At 52.4% G+C, this 17543-nt stretch overlaps 1 protein-coding gene across 1 annotated transcript; it reads right to left on the bottom strand.

Moving 5' to 3' along the window:
• Positions 1 to 3328: 3328 nt before the first annotated feature.
• BPIFB2 (BPI fold containing family B, member 2) lies at positions 3329 to 8408 on the bottom strand. Its single transcript, XM_010024461.1, has 16 exons — positions 8387 to 8408; positions 7699 to 7815; positions 7356 to 7455; positions 6936 to 7040; positions 6664 to 6795; positions 6188 to 6233; positions 5925 to 5985; positions 5688 to 5779; positions 5415 to 5591; positions 5184 to 5225; positions 4940 to 5104; positions 4712 to 4779; positions 4242 to 4287; positions 3838 to 3901; positions 3663 to 3739; positions 3329 to 3397 (listed from the first exon to the last, which is right to left on the bottom strand). The coding sequence occupies exons 1-16, from the start codon at positions 8406 to 8408 to the stop codon at positions 3329 to 3331; spliced, it is 1383 nt and encodes a 460-aa protein (XP_010022763.1).
• Positions 8409 to 17543: the final 9135 nt, after the last annotated feature.

Genomic DNA, 17543 nt, shown 5'->3' with positions numbered 1-17543 from the left:
AAAATGGAATTGGATTTCCACAGGTCAGGAAGCATTTCCTAACAGAATCTGAAGAGAAAATGTCGTTACCGGGTCACCGGGCAGTGTGGTCACACCAGAGCACACACATGTGCCTGCAGCAGCCCACGTCTGCTTAGACAGTCAGTTGGTTTCTGCATGTCACAGGGAAAAGAACGTGGGCATTTGGGATTTCAGGGTAGAAAAGAAATAAATCCAGGTCTCCAATGGCCTCTCTAAACACTTGTTCTCCCCAGCACTAGATGTTATTACTAGTGTGTTATTTATTGCTGGTGTCCCCAAAGCTGGTGGTGGTATGTCACTGTTAAAGCGTGGAAGAAGTCTGATGCTGGTCAGGTAACGGACAAGGGCAAAGCCCAGTTCTGTGTTTCTGCCTAAAGGTAAGAACAGTTCAATATCTGCTGGGTCACAGCCCTCGGCTGCTGCATCGATCTCCAGCATCGCAGTGAGATGCTGCAGAGGATGCGCTGGACCCTTTGGTTCCCAGCTCCGTGCAGGCTGATGGTGCTGATGGGACCATGCTCTCCAGAGGCTGTTCAGCTGCTGGTAGCATAGACCTTGCCCTGTCCCTGGGCAGAAATGTTTCTCCTGCACGGTGAGGGGCTCCCTGCTGGAGTAGCACCAGCCCCAGGTAAAACACATGGTGAGGAGCTTCTGCAAAGTGATGTGTGAGCATGAGGGAACATCATGGACCACTGGGTTGTGCTCGGGAGCTTCAGACACTTCTGCTCATGCTCCTTGATGCCGGTATGCCCACAGTGCTGGCTGAGTGGGGTTTTGGGGGGCTGTGACCCCATTACCAGTGGGCAGGATGAGCAGCTTCACTGACCCATGCCAGCTCTCGCTGTGCCACCTCAGGGCTACTGCACTGGTCAGGCTTGGCTTCTCCATTCATCCTCTTTGCCCTCAGGTCAGCATTAAGGGTTTTGTTTGTACAAGGTCTTGTTCTGGCTCCTGAGCAAACACCTCGTAAGTGAAGTTCAGCACCTTTTTGCATGCCGTTTCAGCCAGCACTTCTGTGCATTCTGGTTTGCTGCAAGGGATTCATTCTGTTGGTGTGTCACACAGTAATCTGGGGTCTGTCGCTGTCCCAGGGGTCTGTTTGGCTTGAGAAAGACAAGGCAGCTGGAAGCGGGTAAGGAGAGCTCAGTGCAGAGCTGCAGCAGGGGCTGCACGGGCCTGGGATCACAGAACAGTGGGAAAGGTGCCTTGAGCATCTGGAAATGGCTTTTCCTGCCAGGGCCTGGCCTCCGTCGTGCCGTTTATTGCACGGGGCTCAGTGGGAAGGAGCAGAGGAAAGGGCAGCATCTTCTCGGTGTAACATGTTACTTCTGAAGCTTGTAAATCTACTGCTCCAAATTGCTGCTGGATTCAGGAGCAAATCCAGAGCAGGAAATAGCAAGTCAGAATTTACAGGGACTGGGACAATCCTGTCCACAGTGGAAAAACCTCTGAACAGTGGTTTTCCAGTGTGCTGGCACCCTGACACTCTGGAAGACCATCCTGCGGGTGAGCAGCGGGAGCAGGGTGTGATGGGCCGGCTGCTCTGCTCAGGCTCCCGGGTCTCCTGGGGCTTTGGAATCTCCGGCTCTTGCTCCAGGAATGTCCCTGGTGAAGCTCCAGCCCCCTGCAGCTCCATGGGGGTTGGTGAAGGGGCTCGTCTCCGTTTCTAATGTCTGAGCCATCAGCTGTTGTGTCCTGCTCCATGTGCCTCTGGCAAGAGCAGCTGTGCATCGCCAGGCAGCTCTTCCTGCAGGACCCTGGGATGCTGCAGGAAAATGATGGATTTTGCCGGTGCCGAAGCTGGCAATACAAACACCTTTTTCTGTGGTTCTTATCCAGGTGAACCCAAAGCAACTGCTGGGACCACACTGGTCACCTTCTACAGATGCTGATGTTGCTGTGGGCTCAGTGAACCGGGTGACAGGAGGGTCAAGCAGAAGACCTGGTTCTCCAGTGAAACCCAGCTCTGCCCTGCACCTGTGGCTGACCCAGGTAGGACACGTGGGGCTGGGATCTGGTGGTGCAGCTCCCATGACCCCACGCTGGAGGTGCAGAGCCATGCAGTAAAGCCTTCAGCCAGAATACCCATTGGCAATAAATACATCTTTTCACTGCTGCAGTTTATTCCTTTTGGGAAACTGGTTTAAGATATATTAGTGAAAGAATAATGGTTGCAGCCCTACCAGGGAACTTTTATTAGGAGCAGTTCCCGCTGTTGCCAACTTTGGGCATTCAAATCATTAGTCAGGTCCCCAAGCTGGGCATATAAACCTTCAGGGTTTTTTACTCCTTACAATAAATCAACTTAGCTTTTGTTTGCTTTCCTATTTCTGAGCTGCTGAAATATGAGGGCTTGGAGTGCTTTTCAGAGGCTAGAAACAACGGGTAATAGCTGTTGTGAGTGCAAGCAGATGTCTGTGTAATGTGGTTTCATGGCAGGGGTGTTATGTGAAGCGTTGCCGTCAGAGAGCTCACAAGGACTGCAGCCCCATTGTCAGCCTCTCCGCCCATCCTGGCCTCCCAAGGGTGCTGTGGGGCTTTTCTCCCCTTTATTTTCCTGAACAACCTCTCAGGTTTGGTCAGTAAGAAAGAGCATCCCAGCACTGTCAGAGGCACCCTGGGTGGGTGCCCAGCACCGTCTGTCCGGTGCAGCCACGTTTCCTTTGGCATTCGCTCTGCAATGAGCGTTGTCAAAGTGCACTTTGGAACACGGAGCGTTCTTCAGGTCTAAAATTAGAAACCATTGTGCAGGCAGATTTGGTTTATTATTATTATTTTTCTCCTCCTTCCTGACCCAGGGAGAGGCACCAGCCGCAACGTTCCCATAGTAACACCAGGGATGGAGGAAAAGCAGATGAGGGATCTCTTGGAAAGGGCCGTGTCTGCAGTGAGAGCCTGTTTTGCATCCTTATAAATTAGTGGAATGTTCATGCTCCCTTAATTAAATGTAAGATCCGGACACCTGTACTGGTACCAGTTCTTAACAAGAGCAAACTCATCTGTCGTTTTTTTTTTGGGGGGGCGGGAATCAATAGTCACACCAGAACATGCAGTATTAAAGGGAAATGTTTAATTAAAGCATGGAACACAATTACAATCCATCCTCTTTGTGCAGCTGTCATACCAAGAGCAGGACTGGAAGGGAAAGGTGCTAGTGTAATGATGTTATTGTCCTAGATACAAGAAAGTGCTGTTCTAGTAAGGCAAGAAAGGAGATTCTCAGCATTTCAAGCAGTGTCAAAACACAAAGTGTGATGCAGGAGTCAACAGAACAGCTCTGCCACTGTTTTACTCTGGACACCAGATGTCAGCCCAGGGTGGTCTGTGCTCCGGTCCTCGCCTGGAGCCGCAGGTTGCAGGGCACCAAGACGTAGTCCTAGGCAAGGGGAGAACAGGGGCTGAGCAAGGTGCCGGGGTGGCTCTCAAGGGCCTTCTCAAGGCTCTCCATGGGCCAGCAGCCCCTCCAGCAGTGGAGCTAGGAGAGGAGCTAGGCCTGTGTAAAGCAATGGGACTTGGTTCTGTGGGTGAGCAGGGCTGGAGGAGCTGGCTCTGATTTATTCTCGTGCCAGGAGATGAGCAGTGCTCCCGGGCTCCCTTTAAATCAGACACAGCAGGAGTGATTTAAAGGTCTTATTTCTTACCTTGTGAATCACGACGTTGATGTCGGTGTAGGTGAAGCTGGAGATGTGGGGCAGGACCACGCCTTCACTCAGCACCACTAGGGAAAAACAGAGGGAAAGGTGCCAGCTGAGTGCTGCCTTTGTCCTGGTCGAGCATCCCGTGGGGCAGCACCACACAGGACTCGCAGCTCCTCACCATTGATCTGAGCTGGCACCTCTGCACGGATTGTGGGCAAAAAGAGCTCCTCCAGTAAGGCAGCCTGCAAAGGGAAGTCCCTGGTCAGCTCACAGAGTGGCTAAATCAGGAGCGGGACCGGGACCGGGACCAGGACCAGTGGGAGAGAGGTCCTGGTGCACCTCTCCTTCTCCCTGCCTCTGCAGGGTGCAGCCAGCACCAAAGTCAGCATTCCCGTGCTGATAACCACTGCTCGGGACGGTTCAGGACAGTCTAAGCTGGGGGTGCAGCAGAGGGTGACCAGGCTGTCAGAGGATGGTGCTAAGACACAGGCTGCTGCATTCAGCAAGTGGCAGCAGCACTGGGCAAGGAGGGGACATGGCTGAGCTCAGTCATTTGGGGGTGTGGGGCTGGGGGACACCTACCGGCACGGGACCCACGTCAGAGGCAGCCAGGCTGAGCTCAACATCCCTGGAAAAGAGAGAGTGGCACAGGAGATGCTTGTAATGAGCAGTCACTTCCCACGAGTGAGTGCAGGGCCACTGGATTTGGTGCCTGGTACATCTGAGCCAGTGGCTAAGCCCAACTGCACCCTGGGCACAGCTGCGAGGGCTTGAGGATGTTTTGTCCCCAAGGATTCATCCTGAACAACCTTTGTGGGCGCTGCTGGCGTGGGCCATGGGCTGGGGTGAGCGGGCTGGGGTGTGGGATGCTGCGCTTTTCTCCCTAATCACATTGAAACTGGAGTCTCGCTGGATCCCTTGGGATAGCGCCACTTCTGCAGTGCCCAAACCATATAAGCTAAAAAGTTTCCTGGATCATTCTGCCTGTCCTTTCCCTGCTGTGACTGGGATGCACCCCCTCCAAGCACTCGGAGCATAGCTGGGTTCATTACTCTATCACTGGTGCAGAGATCATCATCCTCGTGTTGGCGACGCTGAGGAGGAGTCCTGCAGACATATCCTGCACGGGGAGAAGACAGGGCACGGTCAAAGTGAGCAAATGGTCCTGATTCAGCTCTGAGCAGTGGGATGCGCTGGGCCCATCGTGTGCTGCCACCTGCAACGTGCTCCTCACACGCTGCTCCATGCACCAGAGGCAGTGCCTCGCAGGGCACACTCACCACGTTCACGCTCAGGAAGCTCTGGAATGCCGGCGATCCCACCCCAACGTGGACGGTGAGGAAGAGCTTCAGCGCTGCCTTGCCCTCCTCCAGCACCACCCGCGACGAGCTCCGGAACACGGCTTGCAGCACCACCGGCAGGTCCTCCGGGAACAGGGAGCCCATCTGCGGCGCAGGGGGGTGTTACGGGGGGCCCGGGCACTGCCCAAGCTGGGGTTGTGCCTCTCGGTGTGACAGAACGAACCTGGGAGATCTTGGGTGCCACCGTGGCGGTGGTCAGCGGGCTCTGGAAGGCAAACACCGCTTGTGACTGCCTGAGCTCCAGGGCTCCCGTCCAGCACAGCTGTGCTGACCCTGCAGCGAGCAGCTCCCATGGGTGCTCGACACGTTCCCGTTGCTTCAAGCCACTCACGGGGCAGGGCTGTCCCTCCAGTGTGTGTTTTCTGCTCCTGCCTTGCTCGCTTGCTCTACTCACCAGGATGGTCATGTTGAAGGCTCCAGCCATCTCCAGGGCGAAGAAGAGGCCGGTGTAGAAGTGCTCAGAGAAAGCCAGGGTGAGGTGGGCAGGGCTGGAGCTCGCCAGCTCAGGCATGTTGAATGGCACGGGACTGACTGGCAGCGGGATCGCCATTCCCGCCACCTGGAAAGTTGTCTGCAGGGACACAGGCAAGGAGGAAAGGAGTCTGGGGTGTCCTGGGGCACATAGCACGGGGAGCTGGGATGTGGGTGCTGGAAAGTGGGGACTTACCTGCAGGGATATGGTGATTCCCTGCTCAGAGAACACGGGTGCAGCCAGGGGCAGGTACTGGAGCTGGCAGCTCGGGGTGACGGGGAACTGAGCTGCAAACCGAGCAGAGGGACGCTCAGGAAGAGGAAGGGACGGTGATGGGAAGTGCTTGGGTGGGAGCCTGTTCCACCTTGTTACCTGCTCCAAAACAGGCCCAAACCCCTTAGTCTGTATTGACGCTGAAAGCCCAGTGCTCACCTGTCAGAGAGATCAGCTCTTCATTTGGTGAAAGCAGCAGTTTGGAGACTTCCAGGCAAATCTACGGCATAAAGAACAAGAAGAGAACTGGTAGATGAACACGGGGGTCTGCTGGCATCGGGTGTCCCCATCGACTGGCAGCCAGGAGACAGGGGATGGCAGCATTCAGGACCATGGGGCAGTGAACTGGCCTGATGAAAAGTGCTCTTGTTCCTACAGACCTGCACAACTTTGTCTTCTCTTGTCTCACACCTTTATCTTACCTTATCGACGTTAATCTCCTTGTCCAGCTCTGAACTAGAGGACTTGCTGGATGAAAACAACAGAATGGAAGAAGTTAGGTGGGACCCAGCTCAGGTGAGTCAAGGGCAGGTGAGGGTCTTTTATCTTGACTGAAAGGCATCCAGAGATGGTATTACCACTATTTGCTATCATCTACTAAACAACAATTACAGTTCAGAACCCTAAAACATTGAAGATTTGCTGTTGGACTTGTATTAAGAATATGGCTGCTGCTCTACTTTAAAAGATCCCTTATGAGAGAACAAAAATCTCTTGAAATGGGGAAAACCAACCCTGGAAGCAGAACAAAGTTCCTCCTGTGAAGATAAAGCTTTTGTTTCAACCTTTGTGAGCAGCTCTCAGTCAAATCACCTTCCTGCCTAGAAAAGCTTGTGCCTCAGTTTCTTCTTTTCCCCTGTTACCCAGATCCCATAACAAGGAAAACCACGGGATTGACCTCTCCTCCGTGCTCTGCACCTCCTCCACGGTGGGTTTGCAGGCAGAGGTCACCAGCTCCAGGTTCCCTTCGGGGTTCATTTCCACGTGGAGGTCTGCCCGGATGGACAGTCTCATGGCCTTCGTGGTCGAGCTGTGCCAGGGGAGGAGAAGCCGAGGCTGGAACAGGGTCTGATCCCGATCCCGATCCTGCTCCCCGGCAGATGGCAGGAGCTGGATGCAGCCCCATCACTCCAGGCAGGAGCACGAGCAGCTTTCAGCCCTGGCACTCACGGTGCGGGTGTGATGCCAAGGTCCACATCGACGCTCAGCCGCAGCCCGGAGTCGGGGATGAGCGACAGAGACAGCTCAGTGACTTTGACAGAGTCGATTTCGGTCCTGCTGGAGGGGAAAGGAAGGTGTCAGGAGACCAGCCTGGACTGATGTGCGATCCCTGGCTGCTCTCACAGTGGGCAAACCCCAAAAGTCCAGGGGATCCGCATGGATAAGTCAGTGCCCCAGAGCAGCACTGGTGCTGCTGCCCTCAGAGCCCAGTGGAGGAGCCAGATGCTCGTTTCTAAACCTCTCTGGCAAAGAGCTGTGTGGGTCTCCAGGAAGATTCTTGCCCTCACTGGCAAAATTCCTTTTGGGATGATATTCAGCTAAACACCAGCATAAACCAGCGTGGTAGCAAAGGCAGTGCCATGGACTCACCTGCTGGGCTTCGTGGAGCCGACAAGCAGGTTGGGAACTGCTGGAGCTGTTAGGTCCTGCCTGAGGACTGTCTCTGCGTGTGGCTTTGAAATTTCAGCGACTGTGAAACAGGGCAGATATTTTATGAGACCCTCTGGAGTCTGTGGGCTGATGGACAGACTGAAATCCACCCAGGTGACATGCTTCCATCCCTTACTAACCCCCCTGTTATTAGCTATAGAGAGGGGATGATGAAAGAGAGCTGATTAACGGCAGAAGTTTCTGGTGATGGTGTTTGGTGTCTCATCATTGGACTGAAAGATGCTGCTGCCTCCCCTCCCTGCCGAGAGGGGCCCAGACTTACAGTAGCTCAGTCCTAATGGGGTGAGGATGCCCCCGCAGTCGGGTGACCGGGTGCTGTGAGCGGGGACCAGGAGGCTCAGGAGGATGCTCAGAGTGCGGAGCTTCACCATGCTGGTGCCTGGAAGAGGAGAACATCCACAGCAGCCCGGTCAGAGCAGCACAGAGCCATGGATCCACCCCCCGGGTGGGTTTGTGGTCCTGAGCTTGGCAGCTTTTGTGCTATAACAACATGTAGCTCTCATGTGCTGCCTGGGGATTTGAGAGCACCACGAGAAGGCTCAGCCCCAAACCCCCGCTCCAAGTCTGTGCGCTGGAGTGGTGCTTGCAGCACTATCGTGCTTGCTGAAGAGCATATGATGACCCACCACTGGTATAAAACTGGTAATAAAGAGGAGCTAAAATTGATTGAGGAATGAATGGAAGTTATGGAGAAGGCTAAAATCAAATAAAAAGGTGAGTGTGTTATCTCCCTCTCTGGAAAACCTTTGGGAATTGTTTGCGATGGCTGCAATGCTCTTGCAATATTAAGAAAACCGGTAATTCAGAAAGTTTAACCTGCAGAAAACATTCATGTTTATATCAGTCTTTGCAGAAAGTGGATTCTGATGAGAACTGACCTTACAGAGACACACAAGGTAAGTACAAGCAATGCCCACATCAAGCTATTCAGTTTGCAAATGCATCTTTACCTTTCCTGGCCGGTGTTCCCATCCTTCTAACTCAGTCCGCACCTTGCCGTGGCCACACCAAGGAATTGTGCTGGCTCTATATATCCTCACACGCGAGGCTGGTGGGGCAGGAGTTGGCAGAGGGCTGGAAACTGGGACATGGGGAGGACGCTTTGTTTTATACATCATTTTTATTGTTTCCCCACACATTTGGTTACTTTGGCCGCTGCCTGAGCAAGGTGAAGTTCTGTACAGCCGGTGCTGGGGCAGCTTGTCTTCATCTGCTGTCGCAGGGGAGCACACTGGGTGAAGGTGCCAAGAAACCAACCATTGTTAGAAAGCAGATGTCAGTGTCTCTGTGGCCACACTTTCCTCGCAGGGGCAGCCACCGCCACGTCCACAGCAGCATAAAGCTGTTGTGGTTCGTGTCTCTCTCCCGGCTGAGCAGCTCAGACCAGAAGGATGAGACCTGCACATGTCCCAGTGAGGTCTTGGTGATGATCAAGGGTGTCCTCCATTCCCATCAGCCCTGGGTAAGTCTGTTGAAGATAACAGGAGTGTTTCTGTTGGGTTCAGTGCATTTCAGACCAGACAGAAGATCAACTTTTTTTAAGGTGTCTCCTGTAATCCGGGATAGCCCATGTGCAATAATTCCTTCCTCTCTTAACCCATTCCCAATTCAAAGCCACTGGCAATATTTATTACAACTGGTAGAAAAAATGGTGTGTGATGTTCATTCTCTTTGATCATGTCTCTACAAGCAGGGAAAGCTTTCATGGAAGGGAGTCAGAGTCCCTCTCCTTCCCGTGCTTGGGGTCCATCATGTTCTCCTGGCTTCCTTTTGGCCTGGAGGACAGAGCATGGCCTACCTGCAAATGCCGTGTAAGCACATCCTCCATGGTCTCACCAGCTCTCCTTAGTGCTCCGTGTTCTGACCTTCCTGTCCCCAGTGCTCATGATCTCAGCTCTGGGCACGACCCGTCTTTGGGAGGGTTGAGTTGCCCCTTTTGGTCCGGATCCCTTGGCAATGGGATGAGGTGTTCAGCACTTGTTGAAACACCTGGAGCTCAGGGAGGAAACCATTGTCCTTTGTGCGCTGGTGAAGTGAGTTATTGGGTGCTAGTTCCAGGTGCATCTTGACATGTTCAGAGCCTTTGGCTCTGTCCTGGGTTCAGCTCCAGCAGTCATTTTTTCTCCTTCTCAGTAGCTGGTGCAGTGCTGTGTTTTTGACTTTCAGTCTGGGAACAACGCTGATAACACCGATGGTTTTAGTTGTTGCTCAGTAATGTTTACTCTGACCAAGGACTTTCTCAGTCTCATGCTCTGCCAGGGAGGAGGGGAAGCCGGGAGGAAGCAGAGGCAGGACACCTGACCCAAACTGGCCAAAGGGCTATTCCATACCACAGCACGTCATGCCCAGTATATAAACTGGGGGGAGTTACCCGGAAGGCCCAGATCGCTGCTCGGGTCGGGCTGGGTATCGGTCGGCGGGTGGTGAGCGGTTGTGTCCTCTCCCCTTGTTATTCCTCTTATCATTATTATTGGTAGCAGCAGTGGTTTGTATTATACCTTAGTTACTGGAGAGCTGTTATCTCAAGCCGTGGGAGTTACATTACTCCAATCCTCCTGCCCATCCCTCCGGGAGCGGGGGGAGGAAGAAAAAGGGGGGGGAGTGAGCGAGCGGCTGCGTGGTTCCAAGTTGCCAGCTGGGCTTAAACCACGACAGGCTCTCACCAGCGCTGCGCTGCTTTCCCTCTCGAATGACACACAAACACCAGGAGAAGCAGAGTTTCAGCCACATTGTGCATTCCCATTGAAGGCAGCATCGAGGGAAAATGTGAAGGTGCACGTCTAGAGCCTGCCAGGGGAGAGCAGGATTTACACATCTGCACTGATCTATGCAGCCCATTTAGAAGCAAGAAATGTGTTACCATTGAGAAGGTTGTAACCTGCAGATGAGCCCCGAGGCGACTCGTGGCTTTGGAAGGGACATGGACACAACCTAGAGAAGTCTCCGGGAAATAAGTCTTGCTGTGTTTTAGAGCAGCAGCTGGAAATTCAACCCTGCTGTACCCTGTTCCAGCCCAGGTAACAGCAGCAGCTCTTCCCAAGCACTGCTGGAGAGTTATCAGTGGAGTGTTATTACCACTTACAGCAGTGCAAGGGGCTGGGATAAGCTGCTGGGGTGAGATTGCACCGTGGTGCTTAGAGGTGGATTTTCTCCTCCTCAAGAGCTGTTCTGGACCCAGTGATCCCTGTGGAGGCTTAATTAGATGTCAACTTACAGCATAATGACTGATCAAGCTACCAGCACAAAAGTGTCTTTCTGGCATGGTGCTTATTGGGAGTTATCTATAAATCTGACACTCCTGTTAGATAAGATGTAAATCTCCCTGTCTGGGCTGAGCAGAGACAGCGAGTGCCTCACTGGAGGGAGGCAATGACAGATGAAATCTCATGATATGTTTTAGACAGACACGAAGAGAAGAAATAAATTATAGCAGGACCCCATGGGGGGAACTCCCAGAGCCAGGTCCTGCTGGGTGGGTACTGGGAGGGGACGGGTGAGGACGCTGTGGTGGTCACCAGCCCCAGCCCGGGCAGGGAGTTACTTGTGCATTCAGGCTGTGTTTTGGCCAGTGTAGCTCAGCTGGACTTGCAGGGAGCCCTGTTCACTTCCCTCTAGTGTGATCCAGTGTTTAGCCCCTGACGTGTGCTTTTGGAACCATCTTCAGCTCATTGTCTCTCTGTCTGTTGAAGCCCACACACCCCTGTAGGCCTCTGGGACTCTCTGAGCAGCCATAGCGGATCAGGAGATGTCAAGGGCTTGGTGCCTTTTCTTCCTTGGTGGCTGGTTGGTGTGGTCAGGAGGAGCTGCTGGCCTGGGAGCTGTCATCAGGACTGATCTTGGAATGACTGAGCATGGCAAGTGCTCAGCCACGTTAGTGTCCATGTGTGCACACAGGCAGCGGTGCGCATCCTGCATCCCTGAGCACATCCCTGTGGGCTGCACGTCCCATGGGCACGTGGGTCGTCTCACCGGTGTGTTAAGGTGGGAACCTGGAGTTAGTGTTCCATGTCTAAAACCACACTGTGTGCAGGGCAAGCACCCGCCCAGCTCCAACCGCTCCCCAGGGACGGCAAGGATTGCTGGTTGTCCCCAGTCACAGCGTGTGAAGGGTCCTGCTGGCGCCTGCGTGTGCTGGGAGGGGAACATGTTAATAAGGATGTCTTATAGGGTACGATGGGGAGCACTGAGTCCCCTCGCCCTCCAGCACAGGGACATTTTGTGCTAAAACAGGTAGGACAGAGCCTTGGGCAACATGGTTTGGTGCAACATGTCCCTGCCCATGGTAGGGGGGTTGGACCTAGGTGATCTTAAGGTCCTTTCCAACCCAAACTATCCTGTGATTCTATGATTCTAAACTCACGCTGTGCAAACCCTCCGGCAGCCTCCTCTGCTCTGAAGGGGAGTGATGCTCTGCAGAGAATGGCAGAGGAAGCTGAGAAACAAAAGAGCAGAACCCCAAATCCATCAAAGGCGCGTGGGGGTGAGCGATGAGCTGCAGCTTCCAGCGTGAGCCTGAAACCGGGAGAACAGCAGAAGGTTGGGAGGTGTCAGCCCTGAGGCAGAAACGAATCACTCCCCGCTAACAAGTGTGATATTAAAGCCAGTGATTTTCTGCATGGTTGTGTCCACAGACACATGGAGAAACTATAACTTAAAGGCAACAAAGCACGTCAGCTCCGGCTCCCTCATGCCGGGGCTGTGGCGTCGGCTCTGCGGTGCCGTGGGGGTTTGCTCTCCAAGCCGGGGGTGCCGGGTTTGTCAGTGACATCCTGAGGAAACCCCCAAATCTCTGGGGATCGGAGCTGGGTTTCCATCCCACAGCTTCCCGCTGCGGAAAGCAGGAGGAAGGGGAGCCCCAGAATACTCTTTTCCCTATTTTCTTCAGAATTAAACTGTGATGCTTTTAGTGGGAAGAAACAAGTTTCTAAATCAAACAATGATTTTAAATGAAGAGTTTAAAGTAAAGATGGTGATGGCAATATCAGTGGTAGGTGACTGGTGCAAGCAGCCCAACTTGGTTGCTGTGGGCTTCTCTTTCCCAGCTTTTTCCCCAGCCCTTTTCCTATGTTTTTCCACAGGCTGAAGGTGAAAGATCTTCATCTCTCAGTGATATTGCTGCTGCTCTCACAGGCTTGGGGCTCTTCATGGCCCAAATGACCATCAGTGGGAAAAGGTGAGGTGGGAGAAGGGAGCCGGTGCAGGGAATGGGATGGACAGCGCGGGATTGTCCTGCTGCGACCGAGCCTTGCTCTGAGCAGCTTTATAGGAGAAACCATGGACATAGCCCTGGTTGCAAACCTGTGGCTGGATGTAGCAGGACCCTGCAGACACCCCCAGGCTCTGCTCTGGGAACTGCCGCATCACTCTTATCAGCATGAAAACCAGCCTCCCAGCTTGAGTCCCAAGGGACAACGTCCAGTATCAATAGCTCCTAAGAGGCAGTGACAGCACTGTTAAACCTTCCAGCCTCCAGGTTTGCATTTCTGCAGAACATAAACACTTTTTACTGTTTATTTTTTCCACTAAGAAAACCAAAATGTTTTATAGACAAATTCAGGCCAGCTCCAGCTGTGCTATTCCGTGAATGTTCCCCTTTGGCATCAGTCCTCATTTAAATGCTGCGCTCTGGGGATATCGGAGCTTCTTTTAGGCTTGGAAACCTTTAGCTCTCCTTAAAGACAGAAGATGGCATTCTTGAGAAAAGGTTTGCAAAGAGAAAAAACATCTTTTATTAGACACTGGGCATGTTTTGGCCTAACCCGCACCAGGTGGGTTTGTTTAGCACTTGCCTTTCTTGCCTTTCGATTTTTAGTAAATAATTACTGCTATGTGCATAAGGGTCGACGCTTTTCCTCTGCCCAGCATGCTGCCTAAAGGCAGGAGCAAGTTTGTGGACAATCACCCTTCAGTGCTGCTGGGTCTGCTAAGTCTGATCCTCCTCCCCTCCTTGTTTCTCAGAGATCATCTCCTCCTCCTCCTCTTTGTGCCATAATGGGTTTTGCTACACAGAGGAGCCTGAAGGCAGCTGAAAGGGAGCATTTTGAGCAATTCCTGGTTTTATGCAGCCAACACCGTGCTGTCACTGCCTAAAGCCTCCTCATCCCAGCCTGTGGTGAGGAATGTGATGCTCGGGTAGAGCTGGTTGTGATGCTGAGCACGCTTGTTCCTGAAGGCTTGTCAAAGGACAGACCTGCAGCCTCTTAACACATGTCATAGCATTGGTCTGGTTTAGTCAGACATCGGGGGGGTCTGGCCTGGTTCTTCGCTCAGCTTAAGGCAGGTTTACTCAGTCTGCAAGACACGCAGCAACGGGTGCAGAGGGATCAAGGAGGGTGCTGGGCTGCCCAGAGAGATTCTTCCTCTTTCCTTCATTTCTCAATAGTTTGACTCCACAAGCTGAAATAAAAGGAACCCATCACCCCACAGGAGAGGGGTGCAGGAAGGGGCGCCCTGTGCTGTGAGAGATGGGGAGCGTGGCTGCAGCAGGGATTAGGGCTTCTTGGCATGAATTAGATATGGGCGTTTTGACATCTCCATGTGTGTTTCCATCTTTCAGAGGAGCCCAGCACCGTGGTTTATCGGCTGCAGTGCAGATATTGATCCCAAGTGCACAGTTCACTGATTGCTGGATTATTAGGTGTCATTAGTAAGTCAATAAACAGCTTCGATCTGATCTCATCGAGCCAGCAGGGTTGGAATGTTTTCTGCCAGTGGCAGGAGCTGGTGCAGAATTGAGGGCAGCTTTGGAAAGATCACTGTGTTTCTAAGAAACTGTCCCCAGGAAAGCCTCTGCAAGAGGCAGGCTCCAAGAGCTCCCTTTGTTTTCTTGCGTGCGCTGCCAGCCCCAGCAGGCGTCTGCTCTGCAGCGCGTGTGAGGAATTGTCCTCATCAGGAGTCCTAAGCAGTGAGGGAAGCAGCCATAAAGGCAGCTCCCTGCGAGGACTGGTGGCTGTGGAGCCTTCCCTCATTCCACTGCAAACACTGTCAAAGCCAAGCATGTTTTTCAAAGAGATTTCCCTGATTGTGCCTGTGTTTGCTAATAAGCAGTGGAACAGTCTGAGCCTGAATTCCCTTGAGAGCAAAAAAAATGAATCAGAATGTCTGTGCGCAGCCCTCCCGGGAGAAACCGAGGCTGGAAATCTCCGGGGGCACCAAGTTGATTTTTCACTTAACCAGGCTGGGAAGCTGCGCTGACACTAGCTGGTGTTTGACGCCCTGGGGTGCTGGTGGAGATGCAGCCTTCAGACATTGCAGGCACCAGCATGGTCCCTGGAGCTCTCCCAGCAGTGAGATATGTACCGGTCCCCCCCCGTTAATGGTCCCAGAGGAAGGAAAGAGCAAACCACAGCTGCCCTGGCTCAGGGGTCCCCGCAGAGACAGTTTCCTTGGGCAGAAGGGCCATGTCTGGACAATGCCATCAACAGCAGAGCAGAACACTCTTGTTTCTCAGCCAGGGATTATGCATTTCCCTTCGCCTGGCCATAGCCTGCTGCTCTCCTGCTCGTGCCAAGGTCTCCAGCGCTTCTTGCTGCCTGCCCTTATCCCTCAGTTCCCAGGTGATCTGAGCACCAAAGCGGTGTCTGTTCACGTCAGTCCTATTCTTCTCCCTTTGACCGAGTCCGTTCTGATTTACTCTGTGTTTCCGTTCTCACACGGTGATTTGGCTTCATGTTCTTGGGGCTTTGAAAGTTGCTTTAGTGAGACCTGGACATTGCAATGTCATCAAGACATGGACATCACAATGTCATTCTCTTTATGGGAATCTGCTTTAGTGTATCCAAAATATTTCATTGTCACAGAGCTCTGCATTCAGCAAGAGCTGGTGAGAGGCCAAGTTACAGTCGTGCCTAAAGGTCACTGCTCAGAAGCTATTCTCCACCCTGCCAAGATGCCCCTTTGCTGTATGCTGACCATTATCAGCTCTGTCTTTATGGTAATTCAGGTTTCTATAGCGATTGCCCAAAGTATAAATTGATACAGGAAGGATGATAACATAATACCAGCTTGTTAACACCCTCTTCCACCTTATCAAATGTCATGATCTAGCCATGACAGCAAGGCTTTGTGCTCCTGAGCTGTCTGGCTGATCAGGTTGCAAGGAGAGTGACAACTCCTTAAGTACATTGGCACCTTTGCCATCCCTTCCTTGGCCTTTAGCTGAGATGTTTTTAAAAGCTGGAATTAATGTGTGACCGAAGCTGGCTAATCTGCTGGAAGTACGGATTCCCAAGTTTGCAGAAAGTATTAACTCCGAGCAAGCATCCTTCTGGACTATTATTCTTCAGCACTGGGGAGCAGCCCTCCCACCTCTGTCCTCAATGGCACATCAGGAGAGTGAAGAGTTCACACTGTCCCCTTGATACATCGTCCCCTTCACCTCGGGCAGCTCTCACTGGCACATCAGCATGAGATCCACATGTGGGGCCCATGAGTGGCCTGTGGTCCTCATAAGGTTTTCGTTGTGTCCCCCAAAATGCTGCTGCTCTGGTGCAGCTCCACAGCTCTGTGCAATCTGGTGTTATTCAGGAAGTGAACTGGCAGTAAATGAGCTGTGATAGATCGGGTGGGACATGACTTTCCAGCATGGAAAAACCCTGGCCACAAATCTGAGTGGCAGGGGCCTGCACAGAGCTGCAATGCAGAGGCAGAAGACCCTGGAGTTGCAGCACACTGTTGATGGGGTGGTGTGGCAGGGAGGCCACTTCTCGATATGCCCACACTGGGATCAACAGTCCCTCCAGGACCTGAAAAGAGTCCAGAGCCAACAAGCTGCAGCCTGGGAGCTCCTCGGCTTCATGGTCAATGGCATCACCCTCTCAAAGGTACCTCCCCATCACAGTGCATCCTACTCCAGTCCTGCTGCAGTCTCTGAGGCAGAGGAGATGGACCTGGGATAATGCCATGCCAGCCAGACCACTACTGCATCTCCAGACCAGATGGTGTCTTCTCCAAGGAGTCAGCTCAGGGTAACACCCGGCACCATTATCATGGTTTCACTATTTCTTCCCAATTCCATACCTCCTTTTCCTCAGTTATCAAATGGATTATGAACTATTTAGGTCACTGGATGGGTGCTGCTGCCTTTGATAAATTGTGGGTAAGGTCATGGTCTGGAGGTAAGTCGGGATGGGGACACCGGCCATGTCCTGCTGGCCTGGAGGGTGAGTACCCAGCTCTGTTACTTCCTCCACGGTCTGTATTTACACTGAGAAAGGTGCTGCCTGGTCCTTCATTTATCACCCCTAACATGTGGCACATCCCCACTGCATGGACTTACTGCTCAGTACTGCAGGACTGAGAACAAAACCTTATCAGCAAGGGGTGCCCTGGATTTAGATGCATTTTTCAGTCAAAATATCTTAATTTTATTTAAAAAAAGAGGTATTTACCAGGGCATGACCCTTCAGCCACATCCACATCTTGACACCAACCAGCCCGAAGGGAGGATGTACCAATCTGGGCAGGGGTGAGCTGGCTGAGTCTGCTCTGCTCCTCCAGGTCATTGCTCAATGATTTACCTGACTCCCAACATCTCTAAGGAAATATTTGCTGTGGAAGTCACCAGAAACCATATATTGTTTGTTTTGCTCCCCACCAATTGCTCTGGATGTCCTCGATGACATCACTTGCTTCATGTAAAGCTCTATATATGAAGATGCTTGATGCAGGTCCTCCTCAGAAGACAGGGACATCAGCTGGAGAGCCTCGCATTCTTGAGCTTGGTCAGGTAAGGGTGAGCTTATTCCCCCAAAAGTGTGCTCTTAGCTTCTGCTCTGCAAACCTGAATGCTTCCCAAAGGAGAACCCTTCGTGTTCACTTGGGAGTACTGGGTTTTCAACAAACATTGTTATTCCTGCCTGCTACCTGCCTGAATTATGCTCCAACAAGTGAAGTGTGTGTCTGCTTTTTACTACAAGTTTCCCAAGAACAGAAATGCATGTTCAAGGTATTTGCAGTCCTTGAAGAGGAAAAGGGTTTTCATGGTCTTCATAAGAAATATTCATTTAAGTTATTCTTGGTATAACTCTCTTATCTGAGATAGGCTTTTAGCCAGAGTGAATTAGACCTCTCGCACTTGGTTTGGTCCCTTTTTGATGTGCTATTTAC

The sequence above is a fragment of the Nestor notabilis genome, unplaced genomic scaffold (assembly GCF_000696875.1).
Source record: "Nestor notabilis isolate BGI_N333 unplaced genomic scaffold, ASM69687v1 scaffold14001, whole genome shotgun sequence".
Taxonomy (NCBI): Eukaryota; Metazoa; Chordata; class Aves; order Psittaciformes; family Psittacidae; genus Nestor; species Nestor notabilis.
The sequence above is the reverse complement of the archived record's forward strand: the minus strand, read 5'-3'. Positions and strand labels throughout refer to the sequence as shown.

Bases quoted from the DNA above. Each gene is read 5' to 3' on its own strand.
- BPIFB2 (XM_010024461.1), bottom strand. From the start codon at position 8,408: ATGGGAACACCGGCCAGGAAAG. The intron at 7,456-7,698 runs GTAAGTCTGGGC...CCTGTTTCACAG, and splicing joins CCCATTAGGACTGAGCTACT to TCGCTGAAATTTCAAAGCCA. The intron at 5,105-5,183 runs GTTCGTTCTGTC...CCTGCGCCGCAG, and splicing joins TGGCACCCAAGATCTCCCAG to ATGGGCTCCCTGTTCCCGGA.